The sequence below is a fragment of the Trypanosoma cruzi genome, genomic scaffold (genome assembly GCF_000209065.1).
Source record: "Trypanosoma cruzi strain CL Brener 1047053516695 genomic scaffold, whole genome shotgun sequence".
Taxonomy (NCBI): Eukaryota; Euglenozoa; class Kinetoplastea; order Trypanosomatida; family Trypanosomatidae; genus Trypanosoma; species Trypanosoma cruzi.
Window position 1 is genome coordinate 27,633 of NW_001849483.1, and position 26,171 is coordinate 53,803.

Sequence of the window (26,171 nt, forward strand, 5' to 3'; positions counted from 1 at the left end):
AGCAGCCACAACGACCAGCGGACCGCCCAGCAAGTGGGCGCGTTGCGCACTACCCTTACGCTTCTGAATGACTTTGAATCGTTTTACGATAATATCCTTGTCACGTTTCCATGCGTTCAGCTCATGGATACCACTCCGGATGCGGCTGAACAGATGATGCCCATTCTTTCCCGTCAATACTACCAACTTGCCGACTGGGTAGTGCTGGTGGAGGTGAGTACCACGCAACCCCCCATCACAGAGACGTGGGTTCAGTCCGTTGACCGTGAGGCATCAACGTTGGTTCTGCGCCGCACGGACATCGCATCCCCATGGGGGCTTATCTTTAATCAATGCGGACAAATAGTGGACATTGACACCTCGCTTCGTAGCGTTTCTGAGGAAGGGGAAGAGTTGCATCGACTCCTTTGCTGCACTACAGAAGGGGCTAAAATAGTCGCCGTGAACTCAACGACAATTCCAGATATCTCGTCTGTTGGTGCGGAAGAAGTTTTGGAGATTTTTAAGAATGCCACCAAGTCGAATAAGCGTATCGCTATTCAATTGGCCAACGGTGCACTTAAACAGCCTTCTGTGCAGCAGTTGGCCTTTCTTTTGCCCAACCAAGGAGGTGAGGGCTCATCCGGGCAACGGGCAACGCTTGTCTTGCACCGCCCTGATCGAAGCATGCCGTGGGGATGTGAGCTAAAGGAAGAATTAATTGTAAGCGGTTTACCCAAGCGATGCACATCGGTGAGGGCAAGGAATTTCCTCGCAGACTACCGCGGACGTGTCGCTCTGATGGCGGTCAATGGGGTTGAGGTTACAACAGTCGCGCAGGCCGAGGCATTGTGTGCCCACACAGAGACGATTGTAATGAATTTTGTAGTTGTGGCCCCTTCCATGGCGGAACGGAGCAAAGGGTCCCTATCGGAGAAGGTGTCCTTGGCGCTCACTCAGGATCAGATTGAAAAGGCGAGGGAAAAACCACTTGTGGGTAAGAAGAGTGCCAAGCAATCTGGAGAAAGGAAAAAGAAGACAAAGGGCCAGCAACAAAGAAAACAGCACGAAAACGCCGAGGACCTGGATGCGAAGGCCGATGATGTTTACACTGCAGATGCGAATGAGGCAGAGGAATTGACGGCAGAGCCAGATAAGCATGCGGAAGAAGATGATGTGAAGGAGACGTACCCAATGGTCGCCGACGATGAAGCCACACCGGACGACACATCAGGTATGGAGGGAAAGCTGCAGGAGGGCTCAAAGGAGACGGAGGAGAGGCTGCCGGCAGCAGGCGAAACTCCTGAGCCTCTCGTGTTACCCAACAATATCACGATAGAGCTATTGACTCCAGAGGAAATGGTGATACGCCGCGACTCCAGTGAAGAGAAGTGGGGATTGTCGCTTGAGAGTAGCGGTGAGGGAGCGGAACGGACAATGCGTGTAAGGGCGTTGCCTGATTTGCCATCGAAGCGCGACGCCAGGCGCAAGCATCCGTTCTACAAGACTTTCATGAAGCCGCCGGTGAAGACGGAGTGGCGCATTCAAAGTGTTAACGGTGTTCCCAGTTTGAGGGCGGCCGAGTTTCTTGACATCATGCGGCGCGCCCTCAGGATGCGCATCCAGTTCTTCAAGGGACGATAGCGTTGAATAGAGAAGGGAAAAGAAAAAAAAAAGAAGAAAGAAAACGAAGAAAGATGGGAATTTTAAAAAAAAAAAGGAAAAAAAATATTTGAAAATTTTAAAAAAAAGAAAAAGGGGTAAAATCAGGGCCGTGTACACCGCCAGGTGGCCATGAAAGGTCAATAAAAAAATAACAACAACCGGTGGGCTCAATGAAGGGCATACAGTTTATTGGATAGAGTGGGAAATGGATGCATGTGTCTGCTTTTGTGTGTGTTTGTTTGTGTGTCCCTGACTGAGAGAGAAACGTATATAAATATAAACATATATATATATATATAGAGAGAGAGAGAGAGTTGGCCACAGTGGCCGCACAGCAAAAGGGAGAAAAAGAAAGAGAGCGTGGGAGGGAAAGACTGCGGATAGAAGGCGAGTTGTGTAGGCTCGTCATATGCGAAAAGAGGTTTGATTCTTTTCTTTTTTTTTTTTTTGTTTTTGTTTCTTTATTGCAGTCCCTCTGTATCTTTCTTGCTGTGTGTGTGTGTGTGTGTGTGTGTGTGAAAGTCGCCTTTGTGACTGGCGTCGCGTTGCTTGTGTGCCTCCCACGCGGTGTACTTCTTTCATTCCCTTTTTTTCTTTTTTTTTTTTCTTCTTTTTGTTGCTGTTGTTTTTGCGCCCATACAGATACGCGTCATATTGCGTTGGATCTGTTGGAGGTAAAAAGATTAGGAATTGGGTGGTGTTAAGATGCCTAATGTCCCCCCGCAGAGGAGCAACATGGCGTTTGTGGATGGCACCGCAGACGCCGTTGAGGTGGGCGTCAATGTGCCTGTGGGCACCGCAGTTCCCTCCTCACTCATTGGCAAGTTGCAGCATTACTACACATACGCAGTGAATGGAGGACGACGGCAATTGGCGATGGTGCGTCCGTGGAAGGAGTTTTTTGATCGGCAGTGTTTTTTGCCTCCGTCAGGCCTCAGCGAGTCTCTCAGCCGCCTCAACCGCAATATCAATCACTACTATCATAACTACATGATCATGGCAATGTTGTGCTCGTCGTATGTGCTGCTTCTGAACCCAGCGTTCTCTCTGTGCGTCGCTCTTACCTTGGCCATGTGGTGGTTTGTGGGTACAAAGCGGGTGGAGGCAGTGGAGACGAACAGCAACCACTTCATTGTTTTAAACCGCAAGATAACATTCTCACAGGCATATCTGTTTATTGCAATCTTTGCTGGTATTTCCTTTTTTATCACAAACGGTAGTTCAGTGGTGTTTTGGTTGGTTCTGTCTTCTGTAGGTGTTGTTGTGGTACATGCAGTCTTGCGCAAACCACAGGTAGAGGAGCAACCCTTCTCATTTGTTTAAATCCCGTTGCCACCGCAGCAGAGCCTGAATGAAACAAAATGAAGAATTAATATATATATTTTGAAAAGAAAAAAAAAAGTGAACTGATGGGACATAGTTATATACATACATACATATATATATGTATATAATAATTATAGGTGGGATATGTGGGAAAGGGTGTAAACAAAAGAAAAGAAAAGAAAAGAAAAAAAAAAAACAAGATAGAATGGTCGTTTGGAAGCACCCTCATTCCTTCTATTCCTTTTTTTTTCTTTTTTTTTTGGGGGGGGGGGGGGGATTAAAAAAAAAAAGAGAGAGAGAACATGGTGTAATGTGCGTGTGTGTTTTGCAGTGGGAGGAGTAGATGCGAAGCATCACTTGGCTAAAGAAGAGGAGTGGCAGATATATATCTATATCTATATATCTGTGTGTGGAGGAAAAGGGGGGAGGGAAAGTAGTATTAAAAAAAAAAAAAGAAAAACGGAAAGTTATGGGGGTGTAGTGTATTGTGTATTGTGTATTGTGTGTGTGTGTGTGTGTGTGCTCATTGGTGTTCTTCATGAAAGGCCAAATGAATTTTCAAATTTCTTTCTCTTATTTATCCCCCAGTACCGATTCAGGCGCTGGAAAATTTTTATGCCCACTGTCCTTCTAAAGTAAAACCGTAGATTTACTGTGATATTTGTTCTCCATGATTGGTAACAAATTCCCCTTCTTGATTCGTGTTGCTCGGTTTTGGATCACCCGTGGTTTGTGAGAGTATTGCATAAAGGGAGGAGGAAGTACACGAAATGGAGGGGTGATATGCTTTTTTCTTGTGTGTGTCTTCTTCTTTCCTTTTTTTTTTTTTTTTTTTGAACGGGATGGTTGGGTGGATATGTGTGGCGGGCGTGGGGAAGGAAGGGAAGGTTCATGGCTGAATTAGTGGTGGTGCAGCGCTTTCGCGAGTGTCAGAATCTTCTGGACTCCATTGTGGCCAATCTAAGTGCCATCAGCAACCTGACATCGCAGCGGATAGTTGTGGAGGAAGCCATACGGCGTACTGGCTGTTCTGCAGATTCCGCTGCTGCCAATGATAACGCGTTGCGCTGCTGTACCGACCCACTCGGCATGCTTCTTGCCTTCCCGGAGTCTGCCGTTGAGCTCATCATTGCTCAGCACACAGAGGACGTGAGTGCGCTTCTTCGTTCCCTTGGCAAATCCCAGCAGATGTGGTGCAGCAAGCTGCAGCAAGCGAAGGAGGCGTCCCAGCAGCGGCAGCAGCAGCAGGGCGCCTCTATGACAAAGGCGGCCGCATCTGCTCTATTCCAGGTGGGAGGGAAAGAATGCAAAGAAAAATCCACCCAGAGTCCGCAGGTGATGCTCGGGATGCATGCACTTTTGGCCGTTCTTGCGCAGATGCATGGCTGGTTGCAGGAGCTTATTCTTGCCCTCCGCGCCGATTTGGCAAATCCTCCACGAGCCGTGCAGCTGTCGCAGTGTCTGACGAGATATTTTTCACAGATGGAAGGTGCAGGTTGCTGCACCGCCATCCTCCCGCTGGAAACTGCGCTCGAGCAACTTCCGGAGCGTGTCCAGCGCGAATGGGAAGTCTGCAAGGCGCGGCACATGGTGGATGAAGCATGGGTTTTACTTGCGAGCTGAGAGGAATGGATGCGGCTCTGGTGTGGAGAGGAAGAAGGGAGAGACTTTGTTTGTATTATGCCTCTATTCTTCCGTATCTCTTTTTGTTGTTGTTTTAACTTTTCCTCCTCTTTTGAAAACAAGTCTTGTGCTGTGGAATTTCCCCGCAGGGGTTTGGCTTTTCGGCCGAGAGTCCAATCTTCTTTTATTTATTTCTTTTTTTCTCGAAGTATTCAGCATGTTTGATCACCAGGACCGTGGCACGTGGCTGAGCGCTGACCGTCCCGATACGTTGCGGCCGATTATTGCTCCATCGATTCTCGCATCAGATTTTGCACGACTACTTGATGAGTGCAAGGATGTCCTCTCGGTTGAAGGAGGTGCCTCGGAGTGGCTGCACGTGGACGTGATGGACGGGCACTTTGTTCCGAACATCTCCATCGGCATGTGTGTGGTGGAGGCCCTGCGGAAGCATTTGCAACACACCTTTCTGGATGTGCATTGCATGGTCAGTCACCCTGACAGGTGGGTGGACGAGATGGCAAAGGCCGGGGCCTCGCAGATGACATTTCACGTTGAAGCAGCGGAATGCCCAAAGGCAGTTGCACGTCACATACGCGCGGCTGGGATGCAGTGCGGAGTGGCGCTCAAACCGAAGACGCCGGCGAGTGCCGTGACCGAGCTCATCGAGGAGAAGTTGGTAGACATGGTGCTTGTTATGACTGTGGAGCCGGGATTTGGCGGTCAGTCGTTTATGCATGACATGATGCCGAAGGTCGCGGAACTGCGTCGGGCGTATCCCCATTTAAACATTCAAGTGGACGGGGGTCTGGGTGAAAAGACAATTGATGCGGCCGCAGAAGCAGGAGCGAACATCATTGTGGCCGGAACGTCCATCTTCAAGGCGGCTGTGAGAAAGCAGGCGACGGAGACGATGCGGAACGCAGTAAAGAAGTCTCTCACTCCAAAATAAATAGTATTGTTACATACGTACATGGATGCAGCGAAGTATTAATTTTTTTTTTTTTCCTTTCATGCATTGATGCCTGCGTAAAGAGGGGGTGAGAATTTAAAAAAAAAAAAAAAAGGAAAAGGGAAAGGGAAATTTTAATTGGAACAACGCGTCGTGTAAAACTCTGAGTCCTGAAGCGAGAAGAGCACCCCGAACCCGCGCGTTTGTGTTGATGCCAGACAAAATATATGCACTTATACACTCAGAAGGAATATATGAAGGAGGAGCCGACCAATACACACACAAATTTATGTATGTGACTCTTCATTTCCACGTTTCTGTCTGTTTTGCATGTGTGATTTTTTGTTTATTTTTTTTATGCTGAATGGGTGAGTGGGGCTTTATTTTATTCTCCCTCCTGATCTTTTTTTGTGTGTTTTGTTTGGGCACCTGCATTTGAGGCGGGGTGAGGGGAAAGGAAAAAAGGAAAAAAGGACCCCTCATGCAGGGGAATATCTTTGCACGCCTATTCGAACGCGTGGCGTCTGTGCCGCATCGAAACATTACATTTGTGCCGTATGGTGAGTGGTTTGGGCTCTACGTTCAAGCATTGAAGGGTGCGCAAAAGATTGCAGTAACGTCAGGTGACAAGGAGGAGTTGCGTTTGGCGCGGCGTGCTCTGGATGTGGCTCTTTTGAGTAGTGTCTTCTCCCAAAAGTGGACAGATGTTATGCTTCCCAACGGGAGCAGCAGCACGACGACCACAGCATGGTGCCAGGAGAGCACGGAGGCGGGGTGGCTTCTTCCTTCAAGCACGATTCATCGACGGGAACTTTTGATGACATCCTTTCTTGTTGAGCCGTTGTTGGCTGGTCGAGCCATCGCCTCATGGACGGCGGCAGTGAGAAAAGGGGACGCCTTCCTCGCGACGGCAGGGGAAGCACCAGCTCCCACGGGGATGATAGTGATACCGTTCACAGCACTGTTCCAGCTAAGGTGGGAGGCATATTTGTGTCATCCGACCTTTTCGGCGGGTGGGGAAGGGAAAAAAATACCGCAGAATTCTTTTTCCCTTCAGGAACGCAGTGCTCGTTTAACAGCTTTGCAATCCCTACACCACCTAATGGAGTTGCAGTCGGATAGTAAACGTAAGTCGCGTGTTCAATTTGTAGTTTGGAGTCCTGTCAATGAATTTGATGCCGTTATGCGTGTCTCTCAAGTACGTGCGGGTCTGCCAGAAGCCCTGAGGAGCCTTTTTTCCCTGACGCATGTCTGCGAGCAGGAATTGGTGCGGGTTGCCTATCTTGCGCATTACCTCAATTTTGCCACAAAGCGGACGCCGGTGACGGTGTTAACCCCGCAAATGCAAACCGCAAAGCTGCATCTGCTGGGATTAAAGAATTGTTGTGCTAAGAGTCAATTGAGGTTTGGGGAGGAGGGAGAGCAGCATCGCTCTTGTGGTGACCCAAATGGTGTATCACTGCATCAACAAGCCGTGAGCAGATGTGGGAGGCTTGCACGGCGCATGTCGACGCGTGAAGAAAACCTGAGAAATATCCTTATTCCATGAACAAAGGAATGGGGAGAAGTGAAGACGAAAAAAAAAAAAAAAAAAAAAGAAGTAATTGCTGTTATTGTGGCGTAAGCAAAGTGAGATGCAGTGGGGATTGTAAAAAGAAAAATGATTTTGTCCATTCATGTTCTCTTTTTGCGTGCGCCTTTCTCCCCTTCTCTCTTATCGGTGTGAACTTGAAGTAGAGGTGGAAAAGTTGTGGAAGAAGGGAGGGGGCAAATAGCGTATATGACTGTGGAACAACTGGAGCAGCGGGTGACGTGCCTCTCGTGGAACAACGAAGGCACTAATCTTGCGGTGGGCTTGACGCATGGGTTTATCATTTACAGCACAGAATTACTTTTGAGTGAGGAGGGCTGGCTAAGTGAGGTTATTCGGCGCCCTGTTCTTGGTGGCGTGAGCATCGTGGCCCTACACGGGCAGGGTAATCTGGTGGTTTTGGTGGGGTGGGACTCCGGCCACCGCGACACCGTCACAATACTGGACCTCTCTGCAGATGACACGGTGAATGAAGACCTTTCGGTGTTGGCTCGTGTAAAGCTCTCTTCCGTAGTGTATGAGGTGTGTTTTCATCCCCGCATGCTGTTGGTGGGTATCCAAACAGGTCTCATATATCTTTTTGACCACGCGCTGCAAATGATTGAGTCGTTCCAGGCGTCGACCCCGGCATCGACCTCGCGTCAGAAGGGTGATACGTTGGCACTGGGTACCATGCTTGTAGAGAAATTGGCGTGTGGCATTTGCTACTCCCAATTGTATGGGGTCATTCTTGGCCCGACGACCGGCACTGTGCGCTGCATTTGTTATGCGAGCGAAAGGCATGTACAGTCTAGTTTGCTGCAAGAGCCATTTTCGGACCTCGGAAAGAAGCTCACACCCCAACTTACGGTCAACGTTGTGGAAGTTCACCGCAATGAAGTGGGATGCATCACGATCACCCCCGATGGAGTGCGGGCACTCACAGTGAGTCAGCGGGGGACATCCGTGAAATTACTCGATGTTGAAAATCATGTTGTCATTTGTCAGTTCTCCAGGGGAACGACACCCAACGCCGTTCATGCATTGGGGTTGCTTGTGTCCTCCACGGAGACCATAGCTGCCTGTATTTCTGGCGCAGGTACTTTTCACCTTTTTCACATTCGCACCGCCGACACTTTGGATGCTCGGGCTGTTGGGGTAGCCAATACGGATCCATGGGTCAGTGGCCATAGTTTTATGCGAGCATGGACGGATTACAGAAACAGTGTGTGTCCCAAGACGCGTCTAGTGATTCCAGAAGATGAGCTGTATGAAACCCTTTGCAGAGAGGAAGACTGTGGAAAGTCCATATATAGTATGGTCCTTCGCCACGCTGCAAAAAAAGATTCCTGCGTGGCCCTTGTTGTTCAGCGATGTATGTCGCCTCAAGGGATAACGAGGAAAGCCCGGCTGCTTTCCGTCCAAGTGGAGTTATCGGCAAAAGACAGTATGAAAATTCTGCGCAGTTTCTACTTTCCAAGGGACGAGTTGTAAAAAAAAAAAAAAAAGAAAAAAAAAAAGCAGGAGAAGGAGGTGGGTTATTGGTGGAGGGAAGGAAAACCCTTGCGTGTCTGGTGATTGACACTGTTGCTTCTTGCTTCTTATTGAATGAGTGTGTGTGCGTGCGTGTTTGCTTTGTTGTTGCTGTCGTTGTTGCTTTGCTCGTGCCTGATTTTTGTGCCCCTCCCCTGCTGAAGCCGCTGCGTGAAAGTGTGAGCGCAACGCGTGGGTGGGTGGTGATTTTTCTTTTATTTTTGAATTCAAAACGTTTTGCGTTTTTTTTTTCCCGCCTGTCTCCTCTCCCTCTTTCCTTCTTTTCCTGATGTCTTCGCGGCCACCCGCGCGGAAAGGTAGGGTAGCAGGTCTATCCTTTGAAAAGAAAAGAGAGAAACAAAAAAGAACAAAGACATACCACGAGTAGGGCGAGGCAAGGGGAAAATATTTTTACACGTTGCGGAAGGAGAGAGAGAGAGAGAGAGAGGAAGAATATCAAAGAACAAAGGAAAAAAAATGATGAACATCATTTTTGGTGCCCTCTGGTGGGTGCTGTCGACCGTCTCGCTGCTGGTGGGTCTTTTCAGCATGGTCACTTACCTTGTGACTGCCGCCGCGCAGCAGCTGGCAATGCGCATCCCGCAGGATCTTAAGAAAAAGTACGACGCGGAGTGGGCTGTTGTCACGGGGGCGAGCAGTGGCATCGGTAAGGCCATCACAGAGAAGCTTGCGCAGCAAGAGATCAACGTCGTGCTCGTCGCACTGGAGGATCCGGGGCTCCATAGCACCTTCGCTGAGCTTCAGAAGAAGTACCCGAAGCGCAGCTTTCGCAAGGTGGCGGTGGACTTGGGTGGGGAGGGAATGCGTTACATGGCGCCCATCATTGAGGCGACACAAGACCTCGACGTTGGTCTTCTTTTCAACAACGCCGGGTACCTCCACGCCGGGCTTTTCACCGATACGGAGGTTGACCGGCTGCGTGCAAACCTTGAGTGCAATGCCGGCTGCGCCATCCCTATCACCCACCACTTTCTGCGAAAGATGATGGAGCGGCAGCGGCGGGGCCTTGTGACATTCACCTCATCCAGCGCCGGTTACCTTCCAGGGCCAACAGCGACATTGTACAGCCCCTCAAAGGCGTTTTTGACAAATTTTGCCGTAACAATTGCCGCGGAAGTGCGCCATGCGGGCATCCACGTGGTTGTCATGCACCCCTCTCCCGTGAACACAAACTTCTTCAATTACAAGGGACCGAAGCTTAGCACCATCGAGGCAACGCGGAAGCTCGTAGCCCCGCCATCGTATATTGCTGACCAATTTTTTGCCTCTGCGGGACGCCTGACGGTGTGGGATCAAGGCATGACAAGTGCAGTTTTCCGATTGTTGAACAAGATTATTGATTTTCAGTTCCTTGCGGAGCTTATTGTGCGCATTGCCAACCTGTGTGGCGACCAGAAGAGACTGGTCGAGGCATCGAAGACACACCGCGGAAAACGGGCTTGAGTAGCAATGAAGACTAACATCAATAACCCCCAAAAAAAAAAAAAAAAAAGTAAAAGAAGAGAAATTTTAAATAAATCACAAGGGCAAAAAAAAAAAAGAAAAAAAAAGGAAAAAAATGAATTGGAGGACAGTTAAGCAAAACAAATGCATACATGTATGTATATCTATATGTAACAACGTTTAGGAATCAATAGAAAAATTGAGCAGGAGCCAGGCAAACCCACCGTCATGCAAAAAAAAAAAGAGGATTTATTTCAAAGAGAAGTGTTTTTTTTTTTTTTTTGTATAGAATACCGAAGGTGAAAAAAAAAATGCTTTTTTTGCCTGGGAAAAAAATTCGCGTATCCAACACATATTTTTCTTTCTTTTCTTTTGTAATTTTTCTCCCTAATTTAAATAATTTCTGCGATTGCACTGCGTGTTAATTGTGGTGGAAGTATTCAGTTTTGCCGCCTGTGATTGGTGGGTGTGTTGCCACGGCGGTTCTCCGTGCTGCTCCTTCTCTCTTTGCACTCCAACTGTCTAAAGGCGCAGGGCTGAGAAAAAGGGACATGTCACCTCGATCGCCAACTGTGCAAGCCGCCATGGCGGCCGTGAGCCGTCGGATACGAGCGCCGCGTGCCACTTCACGGCTCTCCGCAACGACGACGGCGTCAACGCCTCGCACCTCATTATTTGTGTCATCCATTCTTAGCGATCTTCACACGGAACTGACATCATCATCATCTTCCGCGTCACAGGGATTCTCAAAGGACGCCAGCGATGTATCGTGCACGCTCCGTTCACTCCTGCAGATGACTCGGGCATTGGCGTCTCCGGCGGCAATCACACATGACATGAAGCGAACGGACCCAAGTCTGGGTAAAAATAATAAGGTCTCAGACAGCCGTGTAGAAGAGGCGTTGCCGCTGTACAATCCAACCCTGGATCCCACGATCCTGCAGCGGGTAGCTGTTGCCGTCGATATTGACGGAGCAATAAAACGTGCGCGGGAGTTTGTGCGTGCCATTCGTGATGGCGGTAACTTCTGCAGTATTCTTTCAGGCCTAAGGGAGTTGCAGTCTAGACCCACCATGCAGGAGTTGGAACTGCAGGCGGGTATTGCGGCTAGATTAAATCACGGCAGAAACGGCGAGCGGGTTCCGAGGCTCCGCGGCTTTCGGATGTACACTAGTGATATGCAGGTGGCGGAAGTACTTCCCAGTGGAAAGATTGTGACTTTTATTTCTCCCACTTTGCCAGATGCGATTGATACCTGTCATTACAAGTCGGCCGGGCCCGAGCAGCGGTACCTACACTTTGTGCTTTACAAGGAAGGTTTGTCTCTTTCTAAGGCCTTTCGACTGCTGAGCGAGGCCTGTGAGGGGATGTGCCTTCCAGAACACTTTTCAGCGAATGTCGCACTGGAAGAGTCGGCTGTGACTGTTCAAGTGTGTAGTCTTTGTTTGTTACTGCCGGACTCAACCTCATACGAGACGCATCAAGCAACCGTCGTTAAAAAGTTACTTCGAGTAAACCTACGACCTCTGCAAATTAATATACAGTTACTCGGTTGGAGATCCTTTCCGTGCGACCCCGTCAACAGTAGTCGTTGCCAGATGCAGTACAGCATGCTTCTAAGGGGCATCACCACCCCCACCACCACTCGGCAGACGCAATTGGAGAAGAGAGTTCTGGGATGGCTTGCGGTGTTCCCCAATTTTTTTGGTCCCTGTCACTTTGGAATGCGGTCGCCGTCGTCTCTGTTTCGCTCATACCACGCAGCGGCCGCGTGGGAGAAAGACATGCCGGCGGAAGCGCTTCTTATTGCCGCGTGCCTCAGCGATGACGCAAGAACAATGGCAGGAGACGATTGGGTAAGTGAGATGGTGCGACTTTTTCAGAGTGGGGAGGATCGCCCTGCTGTTTTGAAAGAGTGGTACCATCTCCATGTTTCATGTGGATTAAGAGCGCAAATCGAAAGAAGCAAATCCGCCCTGTTGTGGAACGTACTCGCTAGTTGTCGCATTCACAAACTGGGCGGAGGCGCGGTGGAGGGCTCCCCTGAAGCTGGGGAATTTGTGTTGCATAATAGCGATGGGATCGTACCTGCCAACGTCGTGGCTAAACCCGAGCTTTTTCCTGACGCGTCTTTGCTGGGCCTAACTCGTGGTGGCGATGGCCTTCATGGTGCCCATTTTGTTCTTACAAGAGAGGAGGCGGCGCCGTATACGCTCCGTGATGTGGTCATTCCTCTCAACGTGGAGGGTAATGAGGTCATAAGTCGCGTTTCACGTCTTTTGGGATTTGCCCCCTCCTCACGCGGACATAATCGCCTCTCGTGTCACCCGGTGTACTTTCGGCCGCTCTTTTCTGCTGGCAGTGGGCATCCCCGCACGACTCTTCCGTGGGTCAAAGCCCTGCCGGAACTAAGCGAATTGATTGGGGAAAATGGGGACGGCGTCTACAAGCTGCTGACGGATATGGAACTCCGACAGCGTGCCAGCTACACGGCGACGTCGCGAGGGCAACCCCGCACTCTCTGGCCGATTGGAAAGTATGGCTTCCGACTGGCAGAACGATTGCCTGCCGGTGCCGTGGCGTTGGCCGCATCTGATACGGCACGGCAGAGAGGAACTAAATCCCTGGCCCTTCACTTTACTTTACCCGCCCACACGTACAGCATGGCGTCTTTTAGGGAATTCATGACAATCGAGGAACACACGACTTTGTCACACACACCTATTGAGAATCACCGCTCCGTAAAGAGAAAAGGCCGTGTGGATGCGAAGAAAAAAAATGACTTTGTGGTAGGAGTGACCCCATCTGATGGGGAAGTTGTTGATGGCGATATCTTGGGGAAAATGGGGAGGAACCAGGTTTAAAGGGGATTAAAAAATATATATATATTTGCGTATATAATTACATACACACACTTTTAATATGTAATGCACAGAACATTGTAACTTGAGGAACACCTTGGGACTCCTCTATTATGTTACTGTTACTTTGCCCGCAACGGACATAAATTGGGGCGAGGAGTTTCTCTCTACGTGTGCATTTTGTTTGGTTGGCTAAAACGAGTTACGGAGTTAGTATGTGTCTGCATATATATATATATATTTATTTATTTATTTATTTATTTATGCTTATGTGAAAGGTATATTTGTATCTCTGCATTGTCTCAATTTACTCTTACCCCCATTACAAGAAATCTCGTAGGGATAGCTAAAAACCAAACGAAAAAAAAAAAAAAAAAAAAGTAATAATAATAATAACGCAAAAAAGGAAAGCTTGAAATTTGGGCGCAATGTCGGTTGACTGGACTGCAGTGAGCCAAACCATCTCTGCGGAATGGGACGAAACGGTGTTGCCAGCTCTCTCCGCATACATTGAAGTTCCCAACCAAAGCCCTCACTTTGATGCGGAGTGGGCCACCAACGGCCTCATGGGCAAGGCCATGGACGTCATTGTGGAATGGGTGAAGAACCAACCCATCAAGGGCTTAAAATATGAGGTCCTGGAAGAGAAGGGTCGCACGCCTTTCCTTATTGTGGAAGTTGACGGGACAGAACCCACAGCCAATACGCTGTTGCTCTACGGCCATATGGACAAGCAGCCGCCTCTTCCTCCCTGGGATGAGGGTCTTCACCCCCAAAAGGCTGTGTACCGCGATGGGAAATTGTACGGCCGAGGTGCCGCAGATGATGGATATGCTGTATTCTCATCGTTGACCGCTCTGGCGGCGGTACAAAAACACGGTTTGCCCCATGGACACGTCGTCGTCATTATTGAGGCGGGTGAAGAATCTGGAAGCGAGGACCTTCCCTATTATATCGACCGGCTCAGTGACCGTATCGGAAATGTGGATCTTCTTATCTGCCTGGACAGTGGGGCCATGACATATGACAAGCTGTGGTTAACCACGGCGCTGCGAGGTGTTGCATGTGGCACCCTCACTGTTCAGAGCATGAGTGAAAGTATGCACAGCGGTATCTCCGGTGGAGTGGTTCCCGATCCATTCCGGATTGCCCGTATTTTGCTTAATCGAGTTGAGGACCAAACAACAGGTGAGGTGAAGGTTCCCGAGGCGCATTGTGCCATTCCGGAGGCTGTCGTGAAGAGCATGGAAATCATGAATGAAGTGAATTTCATGGAGCATTTCGCTCTTCTGCCCGGCGTCTCTCCAGCATCCGCTGACAATGCCGAACTCGCTCTGCGAAACTCTTGGAAACCCGCTCTCACCGTGACAGGGGCTGACCTCCCAGATCCCGCCACAGCTGGCAATGTCATTCGTGCAAAATCGACGTTACGGATTTCACTTCGTCTCCCACCTTTGGCGAATGCCGAGGATGCCGCAAACTCACTGAAGAAAATGCTTGAGGCGGACCCGCCGTATGGGGCCAAAGTTCATTTTGAACCAGATGCTGTGGGTTACGGTTTTTCGACCCCCGAACTCGAGCCGTGGCTCGTCAAAGCCCTGAATGAAGGAAGCACGACCGTGTTTGGCAAACCATTCGCCTCACAGGGCCTGGGTGGATCCATTCCTTTTATCGCGATGCTTCTCAAGCGCTTTCCGAAAGCCCAGTTTGTCGTCACGGGGACGCTCGGTCCGAAGAGCAACGCACACGGACCAAACGAGTTCCTTCACGTGCCGTTCACTAAGGGTTTGACCACCTGCGTCGCCCGCGTGATGGCCGACCACTTTAATGCCACACCGAAGCTGAAGGTATAACAAATAAGTTAGAGAGGGAGAAAATATCCTCTGTATTTGTTCTTCCCGTTTTTCTTTTGTTTACACTTAAACATTGGCCATTTGTTGTTGTAGTTGTTTTTCTTATGGGAGGAGAGAGGGAATAGGAGATTTTCTTTTTTTTTTTCGAGGGCGGCAACCACCGTTTCCGGATTTATTTATTATTTATTTATTTATTTACTGACAGCCCTTTCAGAGTTGTTTTCGCAAATTTAAAAAAAAAAAGGGTTTGTAAAGAGGTGTGGCAGGGCTTGGGCCACCAGTGCGCCATCTGGGCTGATTTTTTTTTTTTTTTTACATTGTTTAAATATTACATATTACGTCCGTTATGAAAAAAACGGAGACGCACAGTTGTTGCGCGCTTTTACGCCGGGCTTCCGGGACCCGGAGGGGAAAAAAGGAAGTATGCAGGGACCGCGCCTTCAAGCGCACGAAGTCTGACGCAAACAAAAAAATTTTACTTTCCTTTTTGCTCTTCCCTTTTCCCCATCAAAAAAGACCAAGCGGCTTCCGCGCAAAATCGGGACGGCGCGAACGTAAAAGAATAAACGGTGCCAAACCGACCCCCCACAAGCTGCGGCGCGGAACCCCGCAACGAGACACGGCGCACACAAAAACCCACACGCCTTGCGGCAAACATCCCGCGAGGCTACGCAGCAGCACATCCACTGCCGCCAAGAAGCCCCAAGACGCTTATTGCCCAAATAACCCGCACAGCCGGCCACGAGAAGATCGTGCTCGCTGCTCCTTCCCGGTCAGCGGCTGGGTAGAATTTGCCAACGCGCCCGTCTCGTACATAGTCCTGTGCAAAAATGAACGCGGCCCCATCATGAAAATGCTGGGGCGCGCCGCCCAAAAGTCATCGTGCGCAGGGCGTCGCTGAAATTCAACACCACCGACGACGGCGCATCAAGATCACCGCCCATCCCGACCCATCCCATGGGGCTCGCGAGCGCCTCCTGAACATGTGTGGATTCCTATCCCCAGTCGCCGGGCTCCTGCGCAGCAGCACCTCCAGAGCCTGCAAGCCCCACTCTGGGAACGAGAGACCCATTCAGCCGCGTCGTGAATGCGGAACCCGGGGCTTCCCCCCATCCCCCGACAATTCCCGGCTCGGCACGTCGTTGGCGGAGCCCTGGGCAAGTGGAGGAACGCATGCATTCGGGAGCTCACGGCCACCACCATCTTCCCCGCCGCCGTCGCAAAAACGAGGATGCTAGGAGTTTCCCACGGGACAAGGCGACGCTTGGGCACCAGGGAGTTGCCACCCCGCGGTTGGGAGGTGAACTCGGGCGGCGCTGGCTTCTCCAAGCCTCTCCCTCGTCAACGGTCGCGTCTCCTTTTCCCAAAAGTCCTGCACTTCTCGCGGAAGGGCCCTCAGGCGCGTTTGGAAAGCCGGCGTCGCTCTTCTCCTGAGCCGCCAGTTGCGCATTGAAGAGAGCGCAAAGATGCTGGTGGTCCCCGGCGGCCTGGGCATAGTCGTGCCGAAAATTCAGATTTTTGGTGGTTAGCATGCCCTGCCCCCGTCCAATCGCCCCCGCCGCGTTCATGCGTGGTGAGAGATGGCTCGCCCACGAACCGTGGCCAGCCAGAGGATTTGTAGAGAAAGAAGCGGCCATTCTTAAATAAAAACGCCTTCGCTATTTCCGGCGCGCCGCCGTGGAAGGCATACCGAGCCTTCGGCCAAGCGATCGAAATATAAAAACAACTCTCCTTTTCACTTTCTCGGTCGCATCTGCGCGCATTTTTTTTTTTCCACAAGTTCTTGGAGAATTCTATGGGGGAATAAAAAGAAGAAAAAAAGGAAGGGGATGCTGCCACAAAGCGGGGACTAAAAAAAAAAAAAAATGACGTTCAATTCGTTTTGCCCTCCCACGTGTCCGTTTCCCCCGCCGCCAATGAAGCATGCCGTACCCCCAAAACGGCAAAAAGAGACACAAATAGGGAGTTGAACGAGTTTTTCTTTCCCTTCTCTCTCGCAATTTGGGCTACATATCAATGCTAGTAGAGAGGTCGTACTCGATAGTCGGCACGACGGATGAAATAAATTTAAGAAAAAGAAAAAATGCCATATGCGTGGGGAAAACAAAGGCATCTTTTTCCGCCTCGTTAGCCCCTTCCGCCTCATAACGAGTTTTCATGTGCTGAATCAAGCGTTTCATTGTCTCCGCATGACGGCAAGGATGAATACTGATACATGCTGCCTTGAGAAAGGGGTGAGGATCAATGGAAACTGTCTTTTCTCTGTTTGAAGCGTATACATCCTGCATCATCTCATCCTTGGTGAGAAGTGTTGTGTGATCTTCGGCGTAGCCAATAAGGAAGATGCGTGGGGTTTGGTAATATTGGTCATACACCATGTACACATCGTACAAACGACACTTTCGCTCCCCTATGTCCTCTGCATGGTCTTGATCCTCGTCATCCTCCTCGTCCCAGTTGATCGTTTTCGCTGGAGCCATGACAACATTCTTGCTGGGCTGGCGTTCAGCGTGCGTTGTCACCCAGCCATCCTCACCCTCCATTTCATTCTCTCCGAGCGAGTCGGCATCCGGACCTCGCTGATAGCACGGAGCCCCATGGTACACTAAGTACTTTTTTCGGGGTGGAAGGAAGGGTTGAATGCCTTCCTCTCCTTCGGCCCATGCCCACACAGGCATCTTCTGCACCAACTCATCTCCCGCCTCCACAAACTCCAGTGGAGTCAGCGTGCCGGTGACCTGAAAGTTCGAAACCGTTTTCACTCCATTTAGGCAATTGTATAACTTTTTGTATTTTTCGTATAGACCCCGCTTGTTCATTTTTGAACGCCAATCGGTCCTGTTGTGAGCACAAAAATAAAAAATAAAAAACCCGCCAGCACCCCCAAAGGACGCGAAGGGAAAAGCGAAATTGTGGGAAAAGAAAAGTAGGAGAAAAGCGGAGAATAAAAGAGAAATGTTTTTTGTTGTTTTTTTTTTGTTTTGTTTTTTTGAGACAAATAAAGGGCCGGTATGGCAAAAAAAAAAAAAAAATAAATAAAACGGCGGATCCGTCTCGGAGGGACTGAAAAGAATAAAACAACGGAAAAATCCAAAAACACCACCACCACCACGACAACAAACGGAGAGAATCACCGCGACCCCACCCCACGAAGTAAAGGCATAAAAATTACAAGCCGTTTGAGTTCACTCCACACTACACCACCCCTATCCCTCCCCCCTCCTCCTAAATGTATAAATATATATATATGTTAAGTTAATTGAAGCGGCTTCCGTGCGTCTTGACCCTCCACGCCCGTCAATGCGGCAGTTGAAGACTGTATGAGTTCCCGAGGGAGCGCGGATCTTTTTATTGAAGCCGCAATCCTTTGTCTTAGATGAGGTGAGGATGTTTTACCAGCAGCCTGCTCCAATAGTGGAGTCGCCACCTCCACATCTCGAAGCAGACGATGAATGCTTGAAGAACCAAAGAGTAATGTGAGAGACACTTCATCCCAACGGCAGGCGCTTGATGACGCGTGGCGCATTAACATCATCATCACCTCATCATTGCCATACCCAAGGGACTGAAGCGCATTAATAAGAACCCCCGTATCCATTGGGGAAAGAAACGTATGAACCTGCACAAGACGATCCCCTACATGATTCAACACCTGTGGAACACGCAGTGAGAGCTTTGCCATGCCCGACACAATTTGTACCAAAGGAGCAGCATCCATCTCATTCCATTGCTCAGCACTAATGGCCAAGACAAGTCGTTTGACACTTCGATGAAAATTAAACCGTAGTGATGCAAGACTATGGAGCATAGCCCCGATACTTGTCGCAGATAGCTTGGACACCATGTTGCTATCCAGAAGGTAATCCAAGCACTCTTTCAAAAGTTTATCCTCCTTTAACACTTTCTCCTCAAAAACACCAAAAAAATATTTGAGGTCATCCACACGTGTGTCTTTAAGGATGGAGATATACTCCTTGGCCAATTTTCTCAGCGTTTCTGTGTCTGCAGATCGTGTCTCGACCATTCGGTTAATGATGTTCCATCCCTCTTGTTGTACCTCCGTTAACGGAACGATAAAGTTGGCTGGATCATTTTTGTTCATCCACTCCGTCGGAGGAAGTGCGGCCTCCATCTTGACACCATCCTTTTCTACCGCCAATAGGAATGTGTGAACGGCGGGGTACTTGTCAAGAATGTCCTCACCAAGCGCTAGGCACACTATATTCGCCGTCTCACTGCTGTTTACAGATGGAGACGCGGATGCGCACTTTGAGTCCAGGTAGCGTGCGACCTTTTCGAGAAACGCGGGGTCGGTATACCCGAGCTGGTACAAGCTCTCAGTGGCTGCAAGAACACACTTTATCTCCATACCATCCGCAAATCCTCTCTGCAGGTTTTCCACGCAAAACCGAAGAAACATGTCCATGTCCTCCTTCTCCAATTCGTGTTCCACTTTATCCTCCAGAGAATCGGGCTCCGGATCCCGTATGAGGCCTCGCACAAAACACCGCAGTGCGGCACAGAGTTGAATCATAGGAATACCGGAGGCTGTTTTGGCAAACTCATTGCGAAGGTGTCGATAGACGCGCCTGTCCTTCATGTTGTGATCGCCCAAAATTAGAAGAAAACGAAACGCCTGAAGCGTTGGAAAATGAATCCCCTGTTCCGCGGCTTCTCGAATGATGGCCAGACCGCATTGTCGGGTCTCCTCCATGTTGACATTCAGAAGGTTGGGAATAATTGAAAAGGGTGGGTTTTCATCTGCAACAATTTCTTCAAGTTTCTCTGTAATGTACTCCACGCACAACTTTATTGCTTCCGTGAGCTCACTGGGCCGTTCATGATCCGGTGGAAGCAGGCTGTCAAGGGCGAGGAAGCGAGAGATAAAGGACTGAATATTATCGACAGACGTCTCTCCTTTTAGGCCCCCCTCTTCCACTGACAACAACAAAATCCCCTTGACCTCTACGCTCAAAAATGCAATCATCTCGGCGATCTCACGCAGAAGTTCGGGACGTGCCTGTCGGGGAAGTGCCTTCAGCGCTCGACAGAGCGTTGTCACCGTCTCTTGATCCAGGTCCTTCCCCTCAGTCACCCGCTCCGCCAAGCACTTGACGGCATCCGGGCTAATTGCATCATTCTGTTGCTGGCAAATAAAACTAAAGAGTTGCACGGCACTGAATAAATCACTCTCCTCTGCAAAACGAATGGCTTCCTCCTGTAGTGCGATTGCCAGGGAATTATGCTTGAATTGGAACTTATTGAGACAGGTGCAAATTTGCCCAATAGCTGCTGGCGTCAAAACTTCTGTAAGTGACATAACTCGATCTGCTGCCGCCTGTAAAGATGGAGAGCGATTCAACTCGGGTAGTGAGGTGAGAATGGCAAATATCACAGGAAGTTCACTCTGGGAGGCGCTTCGCACAGTAGCATTGACAAGTTCTTCTGTGGCCACTGCAAGTGCAGTTGGGTGGCGGCCCCATCGACTTGCGTGTGCGAGAGCAATGCGATAATCGTGCAGATCCCAATTTTTCCCCTGCATTCCCGACAAGAATACCTGAACCGCCTGCTCCCATATGACATCGTCGCACCCCTGTTTTGGGAGACACTGCAATAATAATGCGGCTCTTCGACCATGTGACAGCTCTGCGGGGTCGATAGGCACCATCTCCATGACGCTGGCGATGGTGTCAGGATCCTTGCGGCAGAAACGCTTGAAGGGTGTGGCGATGAGTTTTAGACACTTGCGATCCACAAAGGCCGATATTTCCAGCAGAGCAGCCATGGTGCGCCGCACGTCATCCTTGTTGCTGAAAATAGGCTTCCCGCAGCGCTCCACCAACAGTCCAAGTTTGTTTGGCAACATGCAGCCCAAAAAAATGATGTGATTTCTCATGTTGCATTCAATTTTCAAGCAATACGGAAGTGAAAAGAAAGAAAAGAAAAAGAGGAGGAGATGAAAGAGAACAGAATCAAATGTCGCCCTAAAATGCCAAGCACAGAAGCGAATGGAAGGAAAAATTTACAAAAAAGAAAGGGAAAAGGGGAAAAAGGCCCTATTACACACCTTTTAAAGAGAAAAAAACAATATATGCATATATATATATATATATATTCCCTGTTCCCTCACTTTTCGGTGTGCTTTAATTTTCTTCGGCCTCACGTCTTTCCTCTCACGTAATTTCCCTCCTTTTCTTTTTTTTTCTCTTCATATTTCTGTACATAGGCCTTAGAGAAGGTTCGGCAGCCAGCAAAATCTACGGAGGAAGCAACGTCACAACATCTTTGAGGTCAATTTGTTGTCCCATTCGTTTGGCCTGCAAAATGACAGCATCCCTCAATGCAGCATTGCCACGAGCGATGCCAATGCTGACGCGAGCCACATCCACCACATCCGAGCAATTTGCCTCGCCCCCAACGCGGTAGGCATGCTCATAATAAAACAATGCATGTTGGTGATCGTGAATAAGAGAGTACAGTTCGCCAAGCAGCAACAGACAGATGGCAGCTCCAGTCTTATCTCCACCAAGACTGCACTTTTCCAAACACTGCTCCAAGTCTGTCTGAGCCGCCCGCATATTGCCCATACGCAGATGCACGAGCCCCTGGTTTCCAAGCGCAATCGTTTCCAGCAGACTGCTCTCACATGTACGCGCATTTGTTAATGCGTCTTCAAGGGCTGACTCCGCGAATTCCAGCTCTCCAAGTGCGGCATAACTGACCCCCATATTGATTTGGGCCACCGCCCGCGAGTAACATCCACCAAGAGACTCTTGACGTTTGTGATGCAGCAATGATGCCTTAAACTCCCGCAGACGGAAGTAGCAGACACCCAAAATATTGTGGCAAAAGGCGATGCCACGTAGATCACTTATCAGCTCAAATGCTGAAAGAGCTTTAGCAAAGAAAGATCGTGCAAGCTCCATATTCCCACTATTATAATGCAGGGAAGCCACAGTGCAAAAGAGATGGGCCCCCTCCCTCGTGTTACCGCCACGGACAGCACACTGCGCCCGAGAAATGGCGTCCCTCATAACTTTCAACTGTACCACACTGTCGTCAGCGCCGGCTGCTGTCATGGCCCCTGGCCGTTGCTCCATCCAATGCACCGGCACGGACTCCATTCCCTTCAACAGAGCTGCCACCCGACGCGCAAGCGGGAGGTTCGTCGGCGGGTCCTCAAGGGGTGGTGCGTGGAACTCTTCAGGGGTGATGAAACGCAACGGGACGTCAAGCGCACTTTCTTGGGCACGAGCCGTCTTTACCGCCGCCTGAAGCACCTCGTCACCGTCGTACCGACGTTGAAATGGGAGCTCCGGAATCACCCGTGCCGGAGACCTGTCCCGCTCAGAGAAGCGATGTGCCCTGTTGAGTGCAATGTACCGCTCCACCGCGCGCAGGTTGTTCTTCGTCATCAGACTGTGCGACGCCGCCGGAAGAATTGTGTACTTCTTTCGCGTGCTCGAGATAATCGTCTTCTCCTCATCCAGCAGCTGGTTTCCTCTAGTTTGTTGCTGCGGCTCTTCGCCGCCACCGCCGCTGTCAATTTGTGCCGACGACGCTACAATTTGACTCATCGTCCCTTCAGCGATGAAAATTTGGTGTCGGTGAGGCCACGGCCGCCAATCGACCTGACGACAAGTTCAGTGAGCAGCCAAATGAACGGCGGAAAGCCTCAAAGCACGTCAAGAGAAAACAATGAGTATTTGTGTGTGTTTGTGCGTTTAGATGTGGACGCGAAAAAAAAACACCAAGACAAGAAACGCTTGAAGAAAGGAAAAAAAAAAGAAAAAGAAAAAGACTACACACAGTATAAACCAAAAGAAAAGTGCATGCCGTCTGCAACACACGCCTCCTCCTTCCCCCTCTTCTCCCCTTCCTTTAATCTCCAGCGCACACACGTCCACGCAGCATCATCTTCTCCCTCCAAGAGACGCCCGCCCCTCGCCGCCTTCATAAAAACCCACATTTGACGGTGTATTTCCTTCTTTCCTCCCAATTTCTCCCTCCGTCACCTTTTGCGTTTCGGCTGATCTCTCCCTTTAAATAACAAAAGGACAATTGAGAAAATGGGGTTCCTCCCTCACAATTTATTCAGGTAAATAAATACATCAAAAAAAAATACTACAAAAGGCTACAAAAGAACAAACAAAAAACGCTCACATGTCTGAATGGAAACAACGCCACAAGCAAAGAAGCTCTCATGTACATATGTAGATGATATTTAAACGTCACGCTCCCCCCTCCCTCCACCTGACCTGTCACAATACCCACGTTCATTTATTCGCTCCCTATCAATGTACCGCAGCCATCGCCCTTCCATTCCCCTCCACGCAGCTCGCGCCCCTATCAGATTAGCTCCGGTTCTCCCTTCACTATAGTGTCTTCTTCGCAACGGAGAATCTCTTCCCTAAGCGCCTTACGTAATTCCAAAAACCAGTTGTGGAATTCCTTCGTCTTTCCGGCGATACGGTACGGTGCCACTTTGGTGTAGCCAGCAGCAGAGGGAATGAGGCGGATACCGACTTCCAGGATTCGTTTGTTGGATTTCCTATAGGTACCGTAGAGGAGCCCACCAACACTGTTCTCAAACTTTGTTGAGAGCGTTGCCTCCTTCGAACGAAGGCGTAAAATGATGTTCTCTTTTCTCCCTGCAACAGTAAACCCCGTGGCCAAACAATTATTAAGCGACTTGATGTCGGTGACGTTAAAAAATTTCTCAAAGCGGCGGAGTCGTTGCGTGATGGGGTGTTCCTTAAATGTATCATACCTAGAACACATCGTGACAAACTGTTCAAAGGAAAGTGTTCCATTGCCATGATTATTGGGATCAATGTTATCAAAGAATTTCTTAATCTCTTCTTCACTATAGTGAAGATTCAGCTCCTTCAAGCTCTCCGGTGTAATCAGGCCGGTGTGCTTCACGTCAAACGAGTCAAACGCGCGACGAACCTCCTCTAGGTATTCCTTCTCTAGATCGTAGTGAAACAGGTCTGCCATGCGGCTAATATTATACTTCTTTCCAACGTCCTGGTTTGTGGTGCAGCCGATGAAAAACTCCTCTTCGGAAATGCGGCCATCTTTGTCCAGTGAGAAGTTGGACATGAAGCTGTTCACCTCCTCTTCGGATACCGGCTGATGATTTTTAAGCTTGATAAGCGCGTCACGCACCTCCTCTCTGCTGAGAAATCCACTGCCATTCACATTACACGAGACAAACGCCCTGTGAATTTCATCAAATAGTTCTATTCCCGATGAGTACGTGTCGTCGAAGCCCCCACTTGGCGTCAAAACACGCCTAATGAATTCACCCGTCAGTGGGCTCAGTGGTGAGCGCTCCCCACTGAGCTGCGCCTCAGGGAAGAGGCCTAGATCCAAGTTCACCTGAAACCAAGGGTGACCAATGACATCAAAGGTGCTATAACGAACTGCCGGATCAAGTTCCAATAGGTGCGCAATAAGATCACTGGCTCCAGGAGAAAGATATCGATTTTTCGCATTGTATTGGCAGGTGAGGATGCGTCTCTTGGTCTGTATGTCTGAGGTATCTGTAAACGGAAGATAGCCGCACAACATAAAGAACAGGATGGCCCCGCAACTCCACATATCACATGCGCCCCCCTCATATCCTCCACCTTTAAGCACCTCGGGCGCCTGGTAGTCAATGCTTCCAGCAAGCGAGCGAAAGAGGACCACCTGTTCATTCGAAAGAAGCCCTTCCTTTGTGTATCGAGAGAGTCCCCAGTCACAAATCTTCAGTTCATTATTTTTGCCTACAAGAAGATTTTCCGCCTTGAGATCACGGTGTGCAATATTGATGCCGTGGCAATAATGGACCGCGGAGATGAGCTGCTGAAAATAGAAACGGGCTGTTTTCTCATCAAAGCGCTCCGAATGTACAATCTTGTCAAACAGCTCCCCGTTCTGTGCCAACTCCATGACAAGATTATATGCACTCGTTGACTCAATGGCGTCAAACAGCTTCACTACGTGTGGGTGTTTGATCTTCCGCATCACCTCAATCTCCCGCTCCACGTAACTCTTTAAATCGTTGAGCATCACCAGCCTCTTGTCAATGACCTTTACAGCAACATTCATTTGCCGCTTCCTGTCGTATGCAAAGTACACCTTACCGAACCCGCCCGTTCCCAACAATTGACCGAGCTCCACGTTACCGCCTACAAGCGGTGGGGCAGTATTAGGCCCCATTTCCTGTAATGGCTATAAATTAGCGCAGCAAGAAAAAAACGCTGACCAGAGCAAAAATAAGACAGAAAAAAAAAATTAAAAAAAATAATAATAATAATGATAATAAAAGAAGTTATAAATGCAAGGGAAAAAGAAAGAACAGACCCAATGGCAGCAAAAATAAAATTAAAAGCCCGCACTGCACTCATCGAACAGCCAGGGCCAATGGTCATAATATTGAAGAGTGAGCATCCCATCACTCTTCTCTGTCTATTTGCAATTCTGTTCCCTCCCCCTTCATTTGCACTTCACCACCCCTGAGAAATAAAAATGCGCGTATCATTATACACACCCTTATTTCTTCCTCCCCCCTTTCTGTGCCTCTTTTCCCTTCTCTCATCCAACTTGTTGTTCTTGTTGTTGTTGTTATTTTGTTTATTTCAATCGGTCGTAAGCGAATCCAGTTTCGGGCGCCGCAGTGCCGGTTCCATTGTATTGCCGTTTGGTTTCTCACACTCTCTCTTCACCGCCTTCATCAGAATCCCCACCCGACGTTCAAAGTAATCGTCGCTTCTTGATTGGCACCACACGTCAAACCGGTACTCTGGCATTTCCTTGACGACTCTTCCAATATTCCTCATTCGGAATCCCGTGTCGTATGCCATGAGGAAAAGTCGACGATCAAATTCATGAGTTCCGCGTCCTCTGAAGGTGAGTTGTGACTCCGGATGGTCATAACTCTCAACCTTCCACGTGGCGGCGCGCAGTTCGTCATCCCTCCTCTTCCGCTTTTCCTGGGACTTCCTGATACGTTGTTCAATATGTGCGAATCCTGTAATACACTGCATTCCACGCTCAAGGAGAGCCGTCATATAATCACGTACCTCCCCCACTGTCTTATCAGAGCCAACGGCATTCGCAATTCTTGGGTAATCAGTGACATCATACGCACCACTGGTGAGTGCCGCAACAAGTCGGCGGTACTCTTGAAAACTCCAACTGGCGAACCCCTCATTAAGAAGCCGCTCTCGTTCCTCCTGTTCCACGAGCGTCAACGTCTCGTCCTCCACCAAATCTTCGTTCCCCACGTTACGGTCCGTGGCCTCTCCTTCCACCCCCTCCTGTTTGTTTTGCTGGTCTCCATCTACACCGTCCGA

General features: G+C 49.4%; 14 protein-coding genes across 14 annotated transcripts, besides 31 other annotated features; 9 read left to right on the plus strand and 5 right to left on the minus strand.

Moving 5' to 3' along the window:
• Positions 1–1,623, plus strand: Tc00.1047053510257.10 (hypothetical protein, conserved; the record flags this gene model as incomplete). The annotated part of the gene is made up of 1 exon (XM_806660.1): positions 1–1,623. A coding segment is annotated over one exon (1,623 nt), but the record flags the coding sequence as incomplete, so codon positions are not given.
• Positions 1–7,844: a sequence feature (heterozygous, Esmeraldo-like haplotype).
• Positions 1,629–1,736: a sequence feature (A-rich).
• Positions 1,912–1,943: a microsatellite.
• Positions 2,072–2,107: a microsatellite.
• Positions 2,135–2,162: a microsatellite.
• Positions 2,231–2,259: a microsatellite.
• Tc00.1047053510257.20 (hypothetical protein, conserved) lies at positions 2,350–2,967 on the plus strand (the record flags this gene model as incomplete). The annotated part of the gene is made up of 1 exon (XM_806661.1): positions 2,350–2,967. One exon carries the CDS (start codon positions 2,350–2,352, stop codon positions 2,965–2,967), a length of 618 nt encoding a protein of 205 aa, XP_811754.1.
• Positions 3,066–3,097: a microsatellite.
• Positions 3,131–3,166: a microsatellite.
• Positions 3,457–3,492: a microsatellite.
• Positions 3,776–3,805: a microsatellite.
• Tc00.1047053510257.24 (hypothetical protein, conserved) lies at positions 3,862–4,593 on the plus strand (the record flags this gene model as incomplete). The annotated part of the gene is made up of 1 exon (XM_806673.1): positions 3,862–4,593. One exon carries the CDS (start codon positions 3,862–3,864, stop codon positions 4,591–4,593), a length of 732 nt encoding a protein of 243 aa, XP_811766.1.
• Positions 4,811–5,545, plus strand: Tc00.1047053510257.30 (ribulose-5-phosphate 3-epimerase, putative; the record flags this gene model as incomplete). Its single annotated transcript, XM_806662.1, has 1 exon — positions 4,811–5,545. One exon carries the CDS (start codon positions 4,811–4,813, stop codon positions 5,543–5,545), a length of 735 nt encoding a protein of 244 aa, XP_811755.1.
• Positions 5,639–5,659: a sequence feature (AT_rich).
• Positions 6,027–7,094, plus strand: Tc00.1047053510257.40 (hypothetical protein, conserved; the record flags this gene model as incomplete). Its single annotated transcript, XM_806663.1, has 1 exon — positions 6,027–7,094. The coding sequence occupies one exon, from the start codon at positions 6,027–6,029 to the stop codon at positions 7,092–7,094; it is 1,068 nt and encodes a 355-aa protein (XP_811756.1).
• Positions 7,122–7,145: a microsatellite.
• Tc00.1047053510257.50 (hypothetical protein, conserved) lies at positions 7,326–8,609 on the plus strand (the record flags this gene model as incomplete). Its single annotated transcript, XM_806664.1, has 1 exon — positions 7,326–8,609. One exon carries the CDS (start codon positions 7,326–7,328, stop codon positions 8,607–8,609), a length of 1,284 nt encoding a protein of 427 aa, XP_811757.1.
• Positions 7,845–8,665: a sequence feature (areas merged during assembly that could not be assigned to a particular haplotype. This can correspond to areas where the two haplotypes were merged or to regions with more than two copies in the genome that were merged during assembly.).
• Positions 8,608–8,635: a microsatellite.
• Positions 8,666–18,030: a sequence feature (heterozygous, Esmeraldo-like haplotype).
• Positions 9,076–9,101: a microsatellite.
• Tc00.1047053510257.60 (hypothetical protein, conserved) lies at positions 9,126–10,112 on the plus strand (the record flags this gene model as incomplete). The annotated part of the gene is made up of 1 exon (XM_806665.1): positions 9,126–10,112. One exon carries the CDS (start codon positions 9,126–9,128, stop codon positions 10,110–10,112), a length of 987 nt encoding a protein of 328 aa, XP_811758.1.
• Positions 10,144–10,228: a sequence feature (A-rich).
• Positions 10,664–12,976, plus strand: Tc00.1047053510257.70 (hypothetical protein, conserved; the record flags this gene model as incomplete). The annotated part of the gene is made up of 1 exon (XM_806666.1): positions 10,664–12,976. One exon carries the CDS (start codon positions 10,664–10,666, stop codon positions 12,974–12,976), a length of 2,313 nt encoding a protein of 770 aa, XP_811759.1.
• Positions 12,982–13,003: a sequence feature (AT_rich).
• Positions 13,200–13,238: a microsatellite.
• Positions 13,334–13,353: a microsatellite.
• Tc00.1047053510257.80 (peptidase M20/M25/M40, putative) lies at positions 13,402–14,826 on the plus strand (the record flags this gene model as incomplete). Its single annotated transcript, XM_806667.1, has 1 exon — positions 13,402–14,826. One exon carries the CDS (start codon positions 13,402–13,404, stop codon positions 14,824–14,826), a length of 1,425 nt encoding a protein of 474 aa, XP_811760.1.
• Positions 14,997–15,024: a microsatellite.
• Tc00.1047053510257.90 (autophagocytosis associated protein, putative) lies at positions 16,833–17,645 on the minus strand (the record flags this gene model as incomplete). The annotated part of the gene is made up of 1 exon (XM_806668.1): positions 16,833–17,645. One exon carries the CDS (start codon positions 17,643–17,645, stop codon positions 16,833–16,835), a length of 813 nt encoding a protein of 270 aa, XP_811761.1.
• Positions 17,843–17,867: a sequence feature (AT_rich).
• Positions 18,031–18,738: a sequence feature (areas merged during assembly that could not be assigned to a particular haplotype. This can correspond to areas where the two haplotypes were merged or to regions with more than two copies in the genome that were merged during assembly.).
• Tc00.1047053510257.100 (hypothetical protein, conserved) lies at positions 18,077–20,722 on the minus strand (the record flags this gene model as incomplete). The annotated part of the gene is made up of 1 exon (XM_806669.1): positions 18,077–20,722. One exon carries the CDS (start codon positions 20,720–20,722, stop codon positions 18,077–18,079), a length of 2,646 nt encoding a protein of 881 aa, XP_811762.1.
• Positions 18,739–18,902: a sequence feature (heterozygous, Esmeraldo-like haplotype).
• Positions 18,903–19,095: a sequence feature (areas merged during assembly that could not be assigned to a particular haplotype. This can correspond to areas where the two haplotypes were merged or to regions with more than two copies in the genome that were merged during assembly.).
• Positions 19,096–19,242: a sequence feature (heterozygous, non-Esmeraldo-like haplotype).
• Positions 19,243–19,804: a sequence feature (areas merged during assembly that could not be assigned to a particular haplotype. This can correspond to areas where the two haplotypes were merged or to regions with more than two copies in the genome that were merged during assembly.).
• Positions 19,805–26,171: a sequence feature (heterozygous, Esmeraldo-like haplotype).
• Positions 20,914–20,941: a microsatellite.
• Positions 21,084–22,403, minus strand: Tc00.1047053510257.120 (hypothetical protein, conserved; the record flags this gene model as incomplete). The annotated part of the gene is made up of 1 exon (XM_806670.1): positions 21,084–22,403. One exon carries the CDS (start codon positions 22,401–22,403, stop codon positions 21,084–21,086), a length of 1,320 nt encoding a protein of 439 aa, XP_811763.1.
• On the minus strand, positions 23,176–25,035 carry Tc00.1047053510257.130 (protein kinase, putative; the record flags this gene model as incomplete). Its single annotated transcript, XM_806671.1, has 1 exon — positions 23,176–25,035. The coding sequence occupies one exon, from the start codon at positions 25,033–25,035 to the stop codon at positions 23,176–23,178; it is 1,860 nt and encodes a 619-aa protein (XP_811764.1).
• Positions 25,119–25,141: a microsatellite.
• Positions 25,420–25,450: a microsatellite.
• On the minus strand, positions 25,455–26,171 carry Tc00.1047053510257.139 (transcription activator, putative; the record flags this gene model as incomplete). Its single annotated transcript, XM_806672.1, has 1 exon — positions 25,455–26,171. A coding segment is annotated over one exon (717 nt), but the record flags the coding sequence as incomplete, so codon positions are not given.